Source organism: Alligator sinensis, unplaced genomic scaffold, assembly GCF_000455745.1.
Source record: "Alligator sinensis unplaced genomic scaffold, ASM45574v1 scaffold950_1, whole genome shotgun sequence".
In the NCBI taxonomy this organism is placed as follows: domain Eukaryota; kingdom Metazoa; phylum Chordata; order Crocodylia; family Alligatoridae; genus Alligator; species Alligator sinensis.
In genome coordinates, this window is record NW_005842331.1 from 332,566 (window position 1) to 346,454 (window position 13,889).

The 13,889-nt window shown below is 45.1% G+C and overlaps 1 protein-coding gene across 4 annotated transcripts in view; it reads left to right on the plus strand.

The window, feature by feature from the left end:
• Positions 1–13,889, plus strand: part of CD151 (CD151 molecule (Raph blood group)) — a 48,600-nt gene that overhangs the window by 20,936 nt on the left and 13,775 nt on the right. For all 4 annotated transcript variants that reach the window (XM_006028613.3, XM_025210033.1, XM_025210031.1 and 1 more), the window contains exons 2-3: positions 8,550–8,653; positions 9,769–9,960. In XM_006028613.3, coding sequence (XP_006028675.1) covers positions 8,570–8,653; positions 9,769–9,960 — 276 coding nt within the window. In that variant the 5' untranslated portion in view covers positions 8,550–8,569. The remainder of the gene's footprint in view (positions 1–8,549; positions 8,654–9,768; positions 9,961–13,889) is intronic.

Here is a 13,889-nt window from a genome sequence, read left to right on the forward strand (position 1 = left end):
TTTCTTCAGCGGTCATCTTGATTGTTGCTGAGGGCAGCCTCAAGAAAGGGGAAACATCTTTGAGGTGTTTCATTTTAAAGCATTTCCTGAAACATCTGTACGTTCCAGCAGTCCTCCAGCGTTCCACAGTGCTCCGCTCCCCAATCCCCTCCTTGCCTGTGTCCTTGGCTGACCAAGAGACATGCAGCAATTCCCACTTTCCAGCCCCTTGGCTAGACAGCACAGGCACTGCATCCCTTCACAGCCAGTTTGAAGTGCTTGGTGGGAGTGAGGATTTTGAAGGACTCTGGGATTTGAAACACTCCAAATATATGTTGGTTCCTACCTTCCCAGTGTGTAATGTAATGGGGACAGATCTAACCTAGATAGGTCTACCAGCAACCCTTCCTAACATGGATGCAACTTATACCAGGCCAAAAAGTGTTTTTGCTGATATAACTTACAACAGTTTGACCAAAATAAGCTGTTACTTTCAGAGGCACCTTAATCCTGGTCTAATTGTGCCTTTGCTAAGGCTTTGGCCAGTAAAGAAATGTCACAAAAAAACCTGATAATCCTTAACTGACCTTACTATGTACTGGAAAAAGTTTCTAGTGTAGATCTAGCCTAATATGTACAAGACCTTGAGGGAGGTAGGGAGGTGCATGTGTTGTACTCATAGGAAACTGAGTAGATCAAGTGACTTGCTCTAGGTTTTCGAGGGAATCAGTGGCAGGGAATTGGACAAGGGTCTTTTCAATTCCTGTTTTGTGGTTCAACCCTCAAACCATCTTTACACAAGCAGCATGCAGCTCTGGGACCTTGAATGGTCATTTAACCTGTCCGTGCCTCAATTCCTGTCTGTGAAACAAAGATGCTGCTGCTGCTTTTTTCAGCTATGTCTACTTAAGCCTGCAAGCTCTTTATGGCAAGGGCTGCCTCTGACTATGTGCAGGTACATCACCTAAAAGAACTGCCTCTTAACCAGGGCACTCTGGCACCCAGAGGTGTCTGTCACAAGATCTTTTTAGTAGTGCTGCTCAATATTAGTATTGTTAGGTGTGCAGGCCCCTTGCACATGATTCACAAGATAAACCCAGAGATTTCAAACAAGGATCCATGGTATCCAAAACGCTCTGACCTGTTGTGGTCTTGCTGAGTTCTCTGTGACAGAAGAATTGCTTTATTTTTCAGTAGTCAAGAAAAAAGTGAAGGCTAAGAGCTGGCATTTTCTGAGGGGTGCCTTGAGTCTAACAAGGAGTGACTTGAAGTCTAAAAGGTAGAGAGCCACTAGTACAGCTATTATAATGCAATAATTCCTTATCTCAAGACCTGCCTTTGTTGTGTGAATAAGCGCCATCACCCCCTCTTCCCCTTTAGATGTAGAATGGATTTTTATTGCTGTTCATTGGGAAAACTGTTGGACTAAGTAATCTGTAGTATAGCAGTGCTTTTAGCCAGAGGGGCCTCTGCCACCAGCCATTTTTTCAATCAATGAAGCAAAACGTTTTCTATTAGGAAGCTCATCTCTAGTTAATATATTTATGTCCCTGTAAATGCACCCACACAGCATAGCTAGCTATTTTCCGGCCATTTGGTAGTTCATTCATAATTCTCTGTGTGATAGGGGAACCTGCTATAAACATTTCTTTTAATAGGCAGTTGTTATAGTTCTGTTTTCCCCCCTTGGTGCCTGAAATCAAATATAATTGTGTGTGTTTAGTGCTGCTGTTCTTAAATCATCTTCTCCAATTTCAGGAAGGGTTTAAAAAACAGTTCCGATTCAAAGAGCAACAGTCAGTAGAAGGACTCCTTTTTCCTTCAAGGAAGATTGGAGGAGCACCCCCCCGAGGCTCATTTTTCAAGGTATTCAGGTGCCAAGCAGTGGGAGTGAGGTGCCTGAATCCCTTGGAGTGTATGGGCCTGAACATCTAGAGTCATCTATAGCAGTCCCGTTTGAAGAAGTATGCTGCCTACACCCCAAAGATATAAAAGAAAGATATGGGTGCCTAGCACCACTCAGGATCTTCACTTTACATCCTGCATGAGCTTGATATTAATTAAAATGCATCATTCCTTTGTCATTCTCTCCGATCTGAAGACCTGCGTTGCTTCCTACAGGGCAGTCTGAATGGCCTCTTGCAGGGGGTAAACCCACCCTGTCTGATGTAAGGGGAAAACATTCACTACATGGATCTAGAGAGAAGGATGTACTTCCCTGAATAGTTTTCTCTGTTAGTCATTAAGCACACAGGGACAGCCTGTCCCATAAACGTTGTTCCTGGCTAGGAGGGATAGATCAAACAGGAGACAGCAGTGATTGCTCTGTAATTCATGCAAAGGCGGTAGCCCATGAATCATTGGGCTTCATAAACCTGCAGCTGTTCCCTGCCAGCTCTCTGGAAACAGAGCAGAAGCCTTTCTGTGTGCTGTTATAGCTCCCCTCCTCCAAGAAGCAAAGCTTCCTTCTGCAGGGATGTGTAGAAAGCTCGTAGGTGGGCTTCTACAGGGGCTTCTGTGTAAGAACAGAGGAAAACTTATTTTAGGCCTCACAGTGGCAGAGGGTTTTGGTGCAGAGGATGTGCCAGATATTACCTTTCCCCAAGGGTCATTTGGACATTAGGATGTCTATTCCATCCCCCATCCCTTCCTCAGTGAGATTCTGCCGAGTCTGGCATCTCCCAGGTCTCGGTTAAGAGGTGTAAATCAATATGGAGCTAAGCTGCTTTATACCAACTGGAGTTCTGCACCAGGGTGGAGCTATTGAAATGCTGTTGCTGGGTGGCTTTTTCTAATGCTGTAACTTTCCCTGTTCTTCAGTGAAGATGTCAATAAAAGCCTGGGGGTGGGGGAAGGGAAAGCACCATCATCCAGCTATACTGGGTTAAGTATATATCTGATCCTACTGACCATATGAGGAACGGATGCATTGTTCAAAATGTAGGGGCATGAATCAGCCAGTGGAAATATAATGCTTTATATCAGCTGAAGATCTGGCCCATGGCAGTATCCTATGAATAGAGAACGGGAGGCTTTTGCTTGTTTCTCATCATTAGTATTAGAATAACATTGGGAGGCTCCCACCAAGAATGGGGCTCCATTGTTTGCAGGCCTGTACAAACACATGCTGAGAGACCTACCTTGTCCCAAGGGGGTTATAGTTTAAACAGATAAGACAAAGAATGGAAGAGGAAATGGAATAATTAAGCATATCTTTTCCAAGGTCTTATGGAAAGGAATGGTCATGTCAGAGGCGAGGAGAGAGTACCCTCTTCTAATTCCCTTTCAGCACCTTATGCGCTATCCTGTGTTTTCCCTGCTTTCCTACTTGGGCTGATCTCTCCCAGTAATGTCAAGTCCTGAGATAGCCAAGTGACTCTTGGGATGGGAGGGGAAAGGCCTGCTTCACTTTCCCTGATTGTTTTAGCATTGATATATATTCCCGTGTGTAGCCTTACATTGCGTGCATTGGTTGGGAGCATCTTGCTCTATCTGTCGGGAATCTTTTACTCCCAAAGCTCAGAGTGGGGAAAGGGCACTTGCCCTGTGCCTTGTCTACAGAGCAGATCAGTGCTATTGGTATTAGTTTCCATTCCCTAGGTGTTACCCTTGCAGGTCTGGGCTGGGGCATGTGGGTAGGGCAGTGCATAGGAGTTTGTCCTGCTGCTATGCTTTTATGCAAGAACAAAGATGCAGGGGCTGTGACTTCCTTTCTCTGAGCATTAAATTAACAGGGAACCTCTCTGCCATTATAAACCTGTTCAGAACATATGGCGCCACCAGCATCCACTCCCCCGTGCTTTTGCTCAACAGTGTAGTAATTAATCTTATTCGGAGCATCAGCAGAGTTGTATGAAAGCCAGGAGCCTCCCGGTTAGTTGCCTTGATAGATATTGTCATCTTGGAGCTATTCCTTTCCCAAGTGAAATGATTCTGTGTGGTGCTGTCGGATCCTAATCTGAAGAAAAACGTCTTCCTGTGAAACCGGGCAGAAGCACAGGCTTGGATGGATCAGCTCTAGGATAGAGCACATTCCCACCCCTGCATTCCTGTGGGTTTGATGTACTGGTTTCTTAAAGCACTGGCTCAATTTGGGTGTGGGTAGGCTGGAGAGAACCAAAGGGGATTGTCTCCCTGTAAATAAAATGCAGTTACATATCTGAGGGGGTGACTGCCATTCCTCACCCGCCTCCAGTAGAGAGCCAGACTGCAGGGGCAGTCGAGGGATGCAGAGACACAGTCAGGACATTGATTGAGTGTCCCATGTACTAACTGACAGATATGGTGACTGCAGCCAATACCTTGAATGGCAGCCAGTGCAGGGGTCAGGTAGCCCTGCTGGGTCCACCTGGGTTAGGGGGTGACCAGTTTCATGGCGATTTTAGTGGTAGCCCTAAGTATAGCATAGCGTACCAGCCTGAGGGTGAAGGTGTGGAGCGGAAAGGCTTTTACTAGGGGTGCACTGATAAAGATTTCTTGGCTGATACCAGTAGCCAATTATTAACCAACCATATCAGCCAATGCCAATGTGATTAGCCAATATTTAGTAATAATGCAAGGCATTTTAAACTAGTGACCTAAATAAATCTTTTTTTCCTGGTGGACTCTAGCAGCCTCTGGCGTCACATGTATCAGCATCCCAGTGCTTAAAATTGGAAGTGGGGGTACTTAAACTAAAGCTTGTTGAATGAGCTTTAGTTCAAGTGCTGCTACCACCATTTTTTAAGCCCAGGGATGCTTTTAAGTGGAGCAATGCTGAGTGGGAGCAGATGTGGGTTGTCCACTGTGGGCTTGTGAATCTCCATCCTGTTGTCTTTTCCCTAGAAGCTCTGTGCTGGCCATGCGCCCCCTGCCAACCTGGCAGTGGGGGGGTGCAACTCCCCACCCCCACTGCTGATAGGTGGGCAGGGGGCGCATGGCTGGTGCAGGGCTCCCGAGGGAAAGACAGCAGAGCAGAAAGCCCTGAGTCCACAACAAGCAGTCTGCATCTACCCTGCACACAAATCTGTGGGGGCACATGCCCCCTGCAATGCCTCTTTTTGAGGGTGCATGCAGCTGTTGGGGAGCTGCCCCCGCCCCCCGGACAAGGCGCCCATGGCTCTGTACTACTCCTTGCCATGGCCCTGGGTCCCATGCACCACCCTGGCTGGGAAGCGCCCCAGACCCTGCCCCACTCCCTCCCTCACCATGGGGGCCTCGATCTGCCCCCCCCCCGCTGCTTCCTTCCCCCATGCCCTTTCCCGTTCCACAGACTTACCTGCACGGAGTTGCTCTCCATGCTGCCCAGCTGTATACCTGGCCATGCGCATACATGCAGCTGCGCACATACACATGGGCCCCGTGTCCTGCTCCTGGCAGCCCCAAGCAGGACCTCTTGCAGGCTAGAATGTTGCCTGCCTGCAAGGGGAAACCTGCCATTTCCTGAGGGAGCCCAGGCATCTGGGGGCCCCAGTGCCGCAGGGGGAGGGAACCCAGGTGTCCAGGGCTCTGTCCAGAAGGCATAATTATCAATAAGCATTATCAACTACAACGGCCAAAAAAAAGCTGATAGCCAGTAATATAATTTCCTTTTTTTTGGTGCTAATCTGATAGGCAACTGATATACCGGTGCACCTCTAGCTTTTACATTGCCTCTTAGGTGACTGTAAGTAAAATAGTTCTATAGCTACAGTGCTAATGAGCATGCGTTTAGCTCTGTGCAAATGCAGCTATGCTGCCTTTATGCCGGGCATTAGTTGACTGCTACTGTCTGACACAGTAAGATCCCAGTGCAGGCACATACTTCTTACACGTGACTGCTAGGACCTAATTTAAGGCCCTGTTTCTACTGAGGGATTTTTTTTTGGTCCAACCACTCTCAGTCCAAGTCTGTGGCAAGCCTTGCATGGTGTGTCTTCAAAAGAGACTTCAGCTTGCTTGTGGTTACACTGGTTTAAATTTCCAGGGTGTGGGGAAGCCCAAACTTGGGTTCCATAGGAAACTTTTCAGTTGCCCATCTCCCTGTTCCTTTGTTCGGGAGAAATCTTGCTGGTCTGAGCAGAGTGCAATATGTTCTGCACCAGACAGAGAGAAGGTGAGCTGCCAGCACCTCTCTTTGCTTGCTGTGAGGGGATGAAGGAAGGACCCTTAAGCTGGTAGGGAAAGTAAGGAGGGATGCTGATACCAATGCTCCAGGTGATATTTGGGGCAACTGATAGTGATCAGAATCTTGTGACGGGGCAAGAACCTCCGTTGGCATCAGTTGATCCCAGGGGAGTTAGGCTGACTTGCACCTTGTTGGCCGTGAGTTGTTTCTTATGTGAATAAAAGCCTGGAAAACCAATCTGATACAGCCCAATTGGTTTATTGTTTAGAACTATAAAAGACCATAACCAATCAGTGATATAGAGTATGTGTTACCAATCCTGGATTTGTAGCAACACTGCAGCAGTTAAAATGGAGCCAGCTCAGCTCAACTGTTTTACAATCTCTTTTATTTCTATCCCCTTTTTTTCAACATAGAGCTCTATGGACTTCATCTTACCCAAATCTACTTAAGTACCAGAATATCAGTATGAGGCGCACACACCATCATAACTGGTAGCTGTCTGGCAATCTTAAAAATGGAAACATAATAGTGCACATCAATCTTCAATAGTCGGTACAGAGAGGAAAACCATTACTAAATGAGTTTTAAAATATTTTGCAAACTTAAAAGCCGTACAGAATTTACCTGAGCTCATAAAGCAAGTGCTTAAACATCACAAGACTCTGGTTCCTAACTTAGCATAACACTGAAAATGCCTTTACCCTTTTAAACATGCAAATAAAAATAAGTACCTGAACATATATCATTGGTTAACTTAATGGTGTGCATTTTTAGTTGTTTTAAACAACAATCTGCGGCAGATTCAGCTCCCAGAGTCCCCAGTGAAGAGCATACCTAATCTCCAATGCCATGCAGGAGCTTTGACCACTATTGACTTGCAAATGCTTCCAAGTTCATGTGTGTCTTTAATGGCATTTTATAGCTAGTAGATAATGTGAAACCAGTTTGCATGTACCTCTCTCTCCTAGCATTGGTTATGATCGACTCCTAAGAACCAGAGCTGGCTCAGGGAAAGGGCCTAGATGACCTATAGAGAACTAGGTCGGTGCACAGAGTTGGAAAGAGAACCTACAATTAGCTATTGTGATTCATTGCTCTAAGATATCATTTTTCAGGGATTTAGAAAAGAACCGGGTCTTTGAATGAGTAACACAGTTATTCAGAGTTGTAATATTAAGGGTTAAAAATATTAAGGGTTAAAAAATACCCTAGAGTTTTGGAAAGTTTATGAACCCATCTGCTTAAAGCAACCAATTATGAAGGTCAGGAGGGATTTTCCCTGTGGATAAGTTATTCCATAAATGCAACTGGACAAGATAAAGGACTTACCTGATCTGATCTATCCATTGCTATGAGAAGGATTAACACAAACAGAGGAAGACTAGGACAGAGGTAGATGTGGTTTGGTTTTGTTGGCACAGTAGTTTCTGCTGGAGGTGGTGGATTTTAGGGAAGGGCCAAGTCCTCTAGATGCTGGCTAGGATGAGATTATTTTAATCCTCCTGGGTACATCAGACATGCCTCTTCATGTCTATGAAATGTTTCTCCGTTCTCTGACATTCCAGTGAAGTTGGTCCAGATTAATATAAATCTAAGATGCAGCTTGGAACAGGAGTAGGATTTAATTTCCTTAGTTTAAATAGGAAAAAATTGGGGTGGGGGTGGGTGGTTGGAGGCTGTGTCCATTTTTTCCCATAGGGGTAAATGTGTTTTGTCCCCCAGAAAGTGTGTAATCTAAAGCAGTGATCCTTAACCAGGGTGCCATGAGATCCTTTCAAGGGTGCCATGCAATGCTAGCACTGTTAGGTGTACAAACATGATTCATAAGACAAACCCAGAGATTTCAAATAGGAATCCATAGTGTTAAACATTCTGATCTATTGTGATTTTTCTTAGTTCTTTCCAAAAGAATTGCTCTGTTATTTTTCTGTAGTAAAAAAAAAAGAATGAAAACTAAGGGCTAGCATTTTCTGAGGGGCCCCTCAAATCTGTTAAGGGGTTCCTGGAGTCTAAAAAGGGTAAGAACCACCAATCTAAAGATATGTCACAAGAAGTAGTGATAGGAAGAAAGAGAAGATAATGGAAAAAGCTAACTTGGTAAGATCACATGGCTACACTATCTGTTTCTCATCCTGTCAGAAGTGTTAGAGGCACAAGAAGCTCTATTTTGAGGCCATTTGTAGCCTGATGATTCACTACAGTGGTGCAGGTCAGTGCTGTACCTTTGCAGAAAGCAATCAAGACTTGTGGTAGACCAACAAGATTTTTGCCAAAAAAAAAAAAAAAAAAGGCTTTAATTGCAAGCTTGCTGGCACAAACACCCTTCATCAGGCATTGGAGAAAAGATTGTAAAAGTTCTCCTGAGTACCTTTGCAGAGGCTTTTAGGAGCTATGGGTGTATTCAGGCAGATGTTGATACTGCATGAGGGAGAAGCAGGGGAAAACTACCAGTCTTTCAAAATACCTTTTGTTGCTATTTCAGGGACCTGCTAAACCAGGAAGATGCGTGAGTACACTGAGAAGAAGGAGACATGTGGGACCATCTGTCTCAAGTATTTGCTCTTCATCTTCAACTTCTTCTTCTGGGTAAGATGCCTGTTCACTCTGTCTATCCACTTGAGTGCCTCATACTCTACTGGGTGCCTCCATTGTTTCAGTGGTGGTAGCAAGATATATAGCACGTGGGAATTCCTAGCTCCAGCAACATCACTAGCAAAACACTTGCTGACTTCAGTGAGGCCAGGGTTTCACCATACGTATCTGACTAGACGTATCATGGTGAAGTTAGGGGAAAGATTGTAACCTATCTGGCCAGCAGTAGGCCCTGAAACTATTGGGTATGGACAATGCAGTGGCCTGCAAAGCTACTGCTCACCCAGTTGAGCAAGCGACTGTTCTTCTTCTCTAGAAGACTATACATCTTCTCCAGGAGCACCTGTGGCCAAGGAGCTCTGTCACACCAATAGGAGGGCATCTCAAATGCTGATAGTAGAATGAAGATGGCTAGGCTACCCATGGGGGTACTCCTTGTGACTGTTTCTAAACTAAAGTTTTCCTTCTTGAGTTAATTGTTGGCCAGGACATTGACCTAGAGGTAATCTATAAATGTTTGTTGTGTGGAACAAACAATTTGAGCGTCCATACAAAGGAATGAAGTGGCTGAAGTTAATTCCTGTATTGTCATATTTCTGTGCTCATGTCCAGTCTGAATTCCCACTTCTGATGATCTTTCATTTTTCCACTGTTGCCTGGTCCAGGAGGGAAGGAACTAGGTACCATGGCCATTTAGAAGTAGTCGGGATTGCTCCTTGATCAGCCAGCAGGGGTGCAAAGCTCTGCTGCTTCATACCCTGCTTAGCTGGATGGTTTTTTGAGTCCCCATGCAAAAGCCAGGTTAAGTTTGGAAAGGTGTAACACAATGCATACGTGGCAGACAGATTCCCCAGATAGGGACATCCTTTTCCAGTTTGAACATTAAGCTCAGACTCTGTTGGCTTCCCTACCCGGGACCTGGGGAAGAGAGAAAGAGTCTGCTCATTTAGGACCTGGTCCAACGCTGCTTGAACTGTGCCAGGAGCCTTTATGTTGACTTAAATAAGCCCTTAGTGAATCTCAGCGAGGTGAGGTCTATTGCATGTTCTTGAGAAGGAGGAAGCTCCTACCTCAGATGCATCTCACCTGCTTGCCTCCTTTTTGTGAAGCTGGCAGGCGGTGCCGTGATGGCAGTGGGAATCTGGACCCTGGCAGAAAAGAGTGACTACATCAGCCTGCTGTCCTCCAACACGTACATGGCCACCGCCTACATCCTGGTAGTGGCTGGAGTTGTTGTCATGGTTACTGGTATCCTTGGTTGCTGTGCCACCTTCAAAGAGCGGCGAAACTTGCTGAGAGTGGTAGGTTTTCTCCTTTCTCTTGGACAATGCTGGGTGCAGAGCCTCTTGCTTGTGTTTAAATTGCCTTTGGGGTCCTTGTGAAGAAGTATTCCAGCTGTTCCCGACACCACCGGTACTATTGCCTTCCCTGTCTAAGGTGGGTTGCCACATTCAGAGAACTGTCTTTCCTTTTATTCTGTCATATGCAAAGAACATGTTTATTGTAGCATGACTGTTGTTGTCATATCCTATTATAATACAGGTTTCCCTTGCTTTATGCTGTACATGCATTCCTGGAAAATGACGCATAACTCGAATTTACACAAAGGAAACACAATGTAACAAATAGGGATACGTTCCAAGACCATGAGTGTACTGACCCTCAGGCCCATTTCTACTACTTTTACAAGACAATTTTGGTACTCACCAACAGCAGACGGTACACACAGGCACAGGGTGGTGGTGAATGTTACCATAATGGGGATGACAACTACAGAAACACGTGTTGCAGACAACTAGCAAGGCACACAGATCCACATGGGAGACTATATTTTGGTGCATGCCACTCCCACAGAGCAGCTGACTGCGGGCTTCCACCACACCGATTGCATAAGAGTGAATTTACTTCGCGTGTAACAAATTTTTGGTATAAAAAAGGTCATCGCATAAGAGCAAATTTGCACATACAGAACCTGCATAAAGCGAGGGAAACCTGTTTTTTCATGGGCCTTCTAAATATTTTTGGAACAAAGGAGGAATCCCTGGGATGGTCAAAAAACGGGATTTTATTTTTCCCCTGAAGCTTTCCAATTTTTTTTTATCAAATTGTTAAAAACAAACATTCTCTCTCTTGTTTTTTAATTTACCCCTCACCCACTGGAAAAGAGAGGAATCTGATCCCACTCTCTCCAAATCAAAATGAAAACAATTTGTTTTTGGTTCGTCAACCATCAAAACAATTTTCCACTGGCACTTTTTATTTTTCTCCTCTCAATTTTTTTTTAATTCACAAAAACCCCCCAACAATAACAACAACAAAAACTCTCCCTTCCCTTCAATATGTCAAACTGCAACACTTTTAAGTGTTTTGCAGTTTTTTTATTTGGTAACCAGCGCTAGAAATCTAATTCTCTCTCCCTCCTCAAATACGTTTGGAGCGTGGCAGCATTTCTTTAAGTATCCCAGCTGCAGTGGCAAGTGCAGTGAGTGAAATAACAATTAATGGCCTTTTGCTTTCAGAGTAACAAAGAAGGGACTCTTCAGCTGTGTCTCAGACAGTCCTTCAGCTTTGCAAACTGCTGCTGGTCCGATTGTCCCCTCTCTGTGCCTTTGTCCTTGTGAAGTGGAGAGCTGGAGGGGGAGAAACGGGCAGTGAGCAATGCAGACTGACGTACTCGTACTCGCTTGGTAACCTGAGAGACCTCATGGGAAGTAGAGTGGGAGCGAGGACAAAAATGAGGAAGCAGAGAAAATTGCTGCCACAGAGCATGCTGAGCCCTTTCTTAGTTCAGATGCACTTGGTGCTGGCCCTTGCACTTGGCTCTGTAGTGGGCAGTATTTGGTTCCTGGGTCTTAGCAGTTCATTTTGGCACTAAGCACAATTACTCACTATGCTAAAGAGCTCTCCCTTTGTGTCTTTTTCTCCATCAGAAGTTACACGCAGAAATCGGGTGGGTTTTCTTTGTTACATTCTGCCACAGAAAACTAATAATTGTCTCATGGGAACAAAAGGTCATTCTCTGTCTTTTCTTTTCCTGCTCAGAGTGGCTGGCTGTGACAGATCTATTGTCTCTCTTAGTTTGGACTCTGGTTTAGTTGGTATTAAGTAATCCACACAAGAAATACATTTGTGCTTAGCAGGGCTGAACTGGTCTGCTTGGGAGCCCTTGCCAGCTTTTAGCTCAGCCAGTAATCCTGACAGTCTCACAACAAATGCCAGTGTGTCTGTGCCAGGCTGTCCCAGTTTCTCTCTGTATCAGAGAGAGGGACACGCCATAATGGGGAGATTGGCATAGAATGTCCTGGGACTTTTGATATTTCAGATCAAGATATATGTGCATGTGTTTGGGTTTGATTCTTCAGAAAAATTATATTTTTATATGCCTTTGAGCTTTAGCGATAGCTTCAGGTGGTAATTCTCAACCAAGGTGCCACAGCATCCCAGGGTGCCATGCAATTCTTTTACAGGGGCTGTGGAGTGCTGCATGATGTTAGCACTGTTAAGTGTGCAAACACCTACACACATGATTCACAAGATAGACCCAGAGATTTCAAATAGGAATCCAGACTGCCAAGGTCATTTTGACCTGTTGTGGTCTTTCTGAGTTCTTGGCAACAGAAGGATTGTTCTGCTGTGGGTTTTTTTAAAGTAAAAAAAACAGGCAAAGGCTAAGAGATGGCACTTCTGGAGCAGTGCCTTGAGTCTCGTCTCATGGGAAGTAAGGGAGGGTGCTTGTGTCTAAAAAGTTTGAGAACTAACTTCAGGCTGTCCACTCTTTCATTTCCTGTCACCTATTACCATGATATTTCTGTGCCAGCTATATTTTCCCTTCTCACATGCCTCCTTTCCAGCCCAAATTACTCGGCGAGGCCACAAGCTCTTGCAATTTCATAACCTTGTGTGAGTCCAGCTGTGCTTCTACAATCAGGATTAGGCCCATCATGTCACTAGGCTTGGATTGTTATTCACCTTGATTCAGAGTTTTGTCTGCTCCCCACTCCCCTCTCCCTCCCTCCCCACTCAGATTTTAGACTAGTTTGGTCCCTAGCAGAAGCCAGAGCAGCCCAAAGGCCTATTTAAACTATATAAGTTCAAAAGCAGCAGTCTTAGCACATCTGATTGAGAGAATTGTCTAATCATCAAGAATAGTAGACCACAGGGGTAACTCTGGTCAGACCTTTGCCCTGTAACATGCCCCCTGTTACCAAATCTGCCCATTACTTTGGGGTGTGCTCATTTATTAGGGATAGTTTCTAGGGTCTTGGTGATTCTGTCAATGTGCTGCTTGTGTTACTATACGGAGCTGTATTTCTCCCTTCTGCAAGCCCTCACCCCCAATGGAGCTATCTTGCAGGACTCAATCTCAATGGGACTGGGTTCCTCCAGTCACCAAATCAGTCATACACACAGACACACACAAATTAACGTGACACGCCTGACCTGGCCGGGCTGATCAGCATGGACAGGCTGACACCCTCATATGCCAAGAATCAGTTCATAAGAGCAACAATAAAATGCAGTCAGACACAAGCACACAGGTAAACAGAATCCCTCTGAATCCGGCTGGGTGTCCAGCTGACACCCTCATGGGCCAGCATTCAGTTCATAAGGGCACGTCTGAGTCAAACTGGGTCAATCAGCCTGTACAAGCTGATCCCCTTATGTGTTTCAAACTCAGCACGTCCCAATCTTTGGCCTCTTGATGAGCAGACCCCACAATAATTTGGGCTTCACAGGGATCTTTAGCATAGGTAAAAGAAGCGTTGCTGCAGAGCACGGGAGGAAAGAGAAGCAGAGAAGGAAAAATATACCCAATTACTACCAGTTTGACTATAAAAGTTATTTATTGCTAAGCATATGAAATATATAATAGTACTAGTAGTAATAGACATGCAAAAGAAAAACAAACACCAACAATGACAATACTACCCTGGTTTCACTAAGTATTTGGGGAAACTTAGCTCAAGCTTAACTGATACAGTTCAGGTTCAGAAGTTTATGCCTAGAAAGAAGACAGAGAACGCTGGGATCTCACCTAGTCCACGGTACTCAGGCTGCAAAGCTGACAGGCACAGTCCGTAGCACAATCCTTGAAGAGAGAGATGATCTGTTCTTCCAGCGTCCCAAGAACGACAGGGGATGGTGTCAGCACAGGGGTTTTCTTCTTCTCCTTCTTTCCTCCTGCTTCTACTTCTTTTCCTTCCTTTTCCTCTTCTTCTTCTCTCCCTCT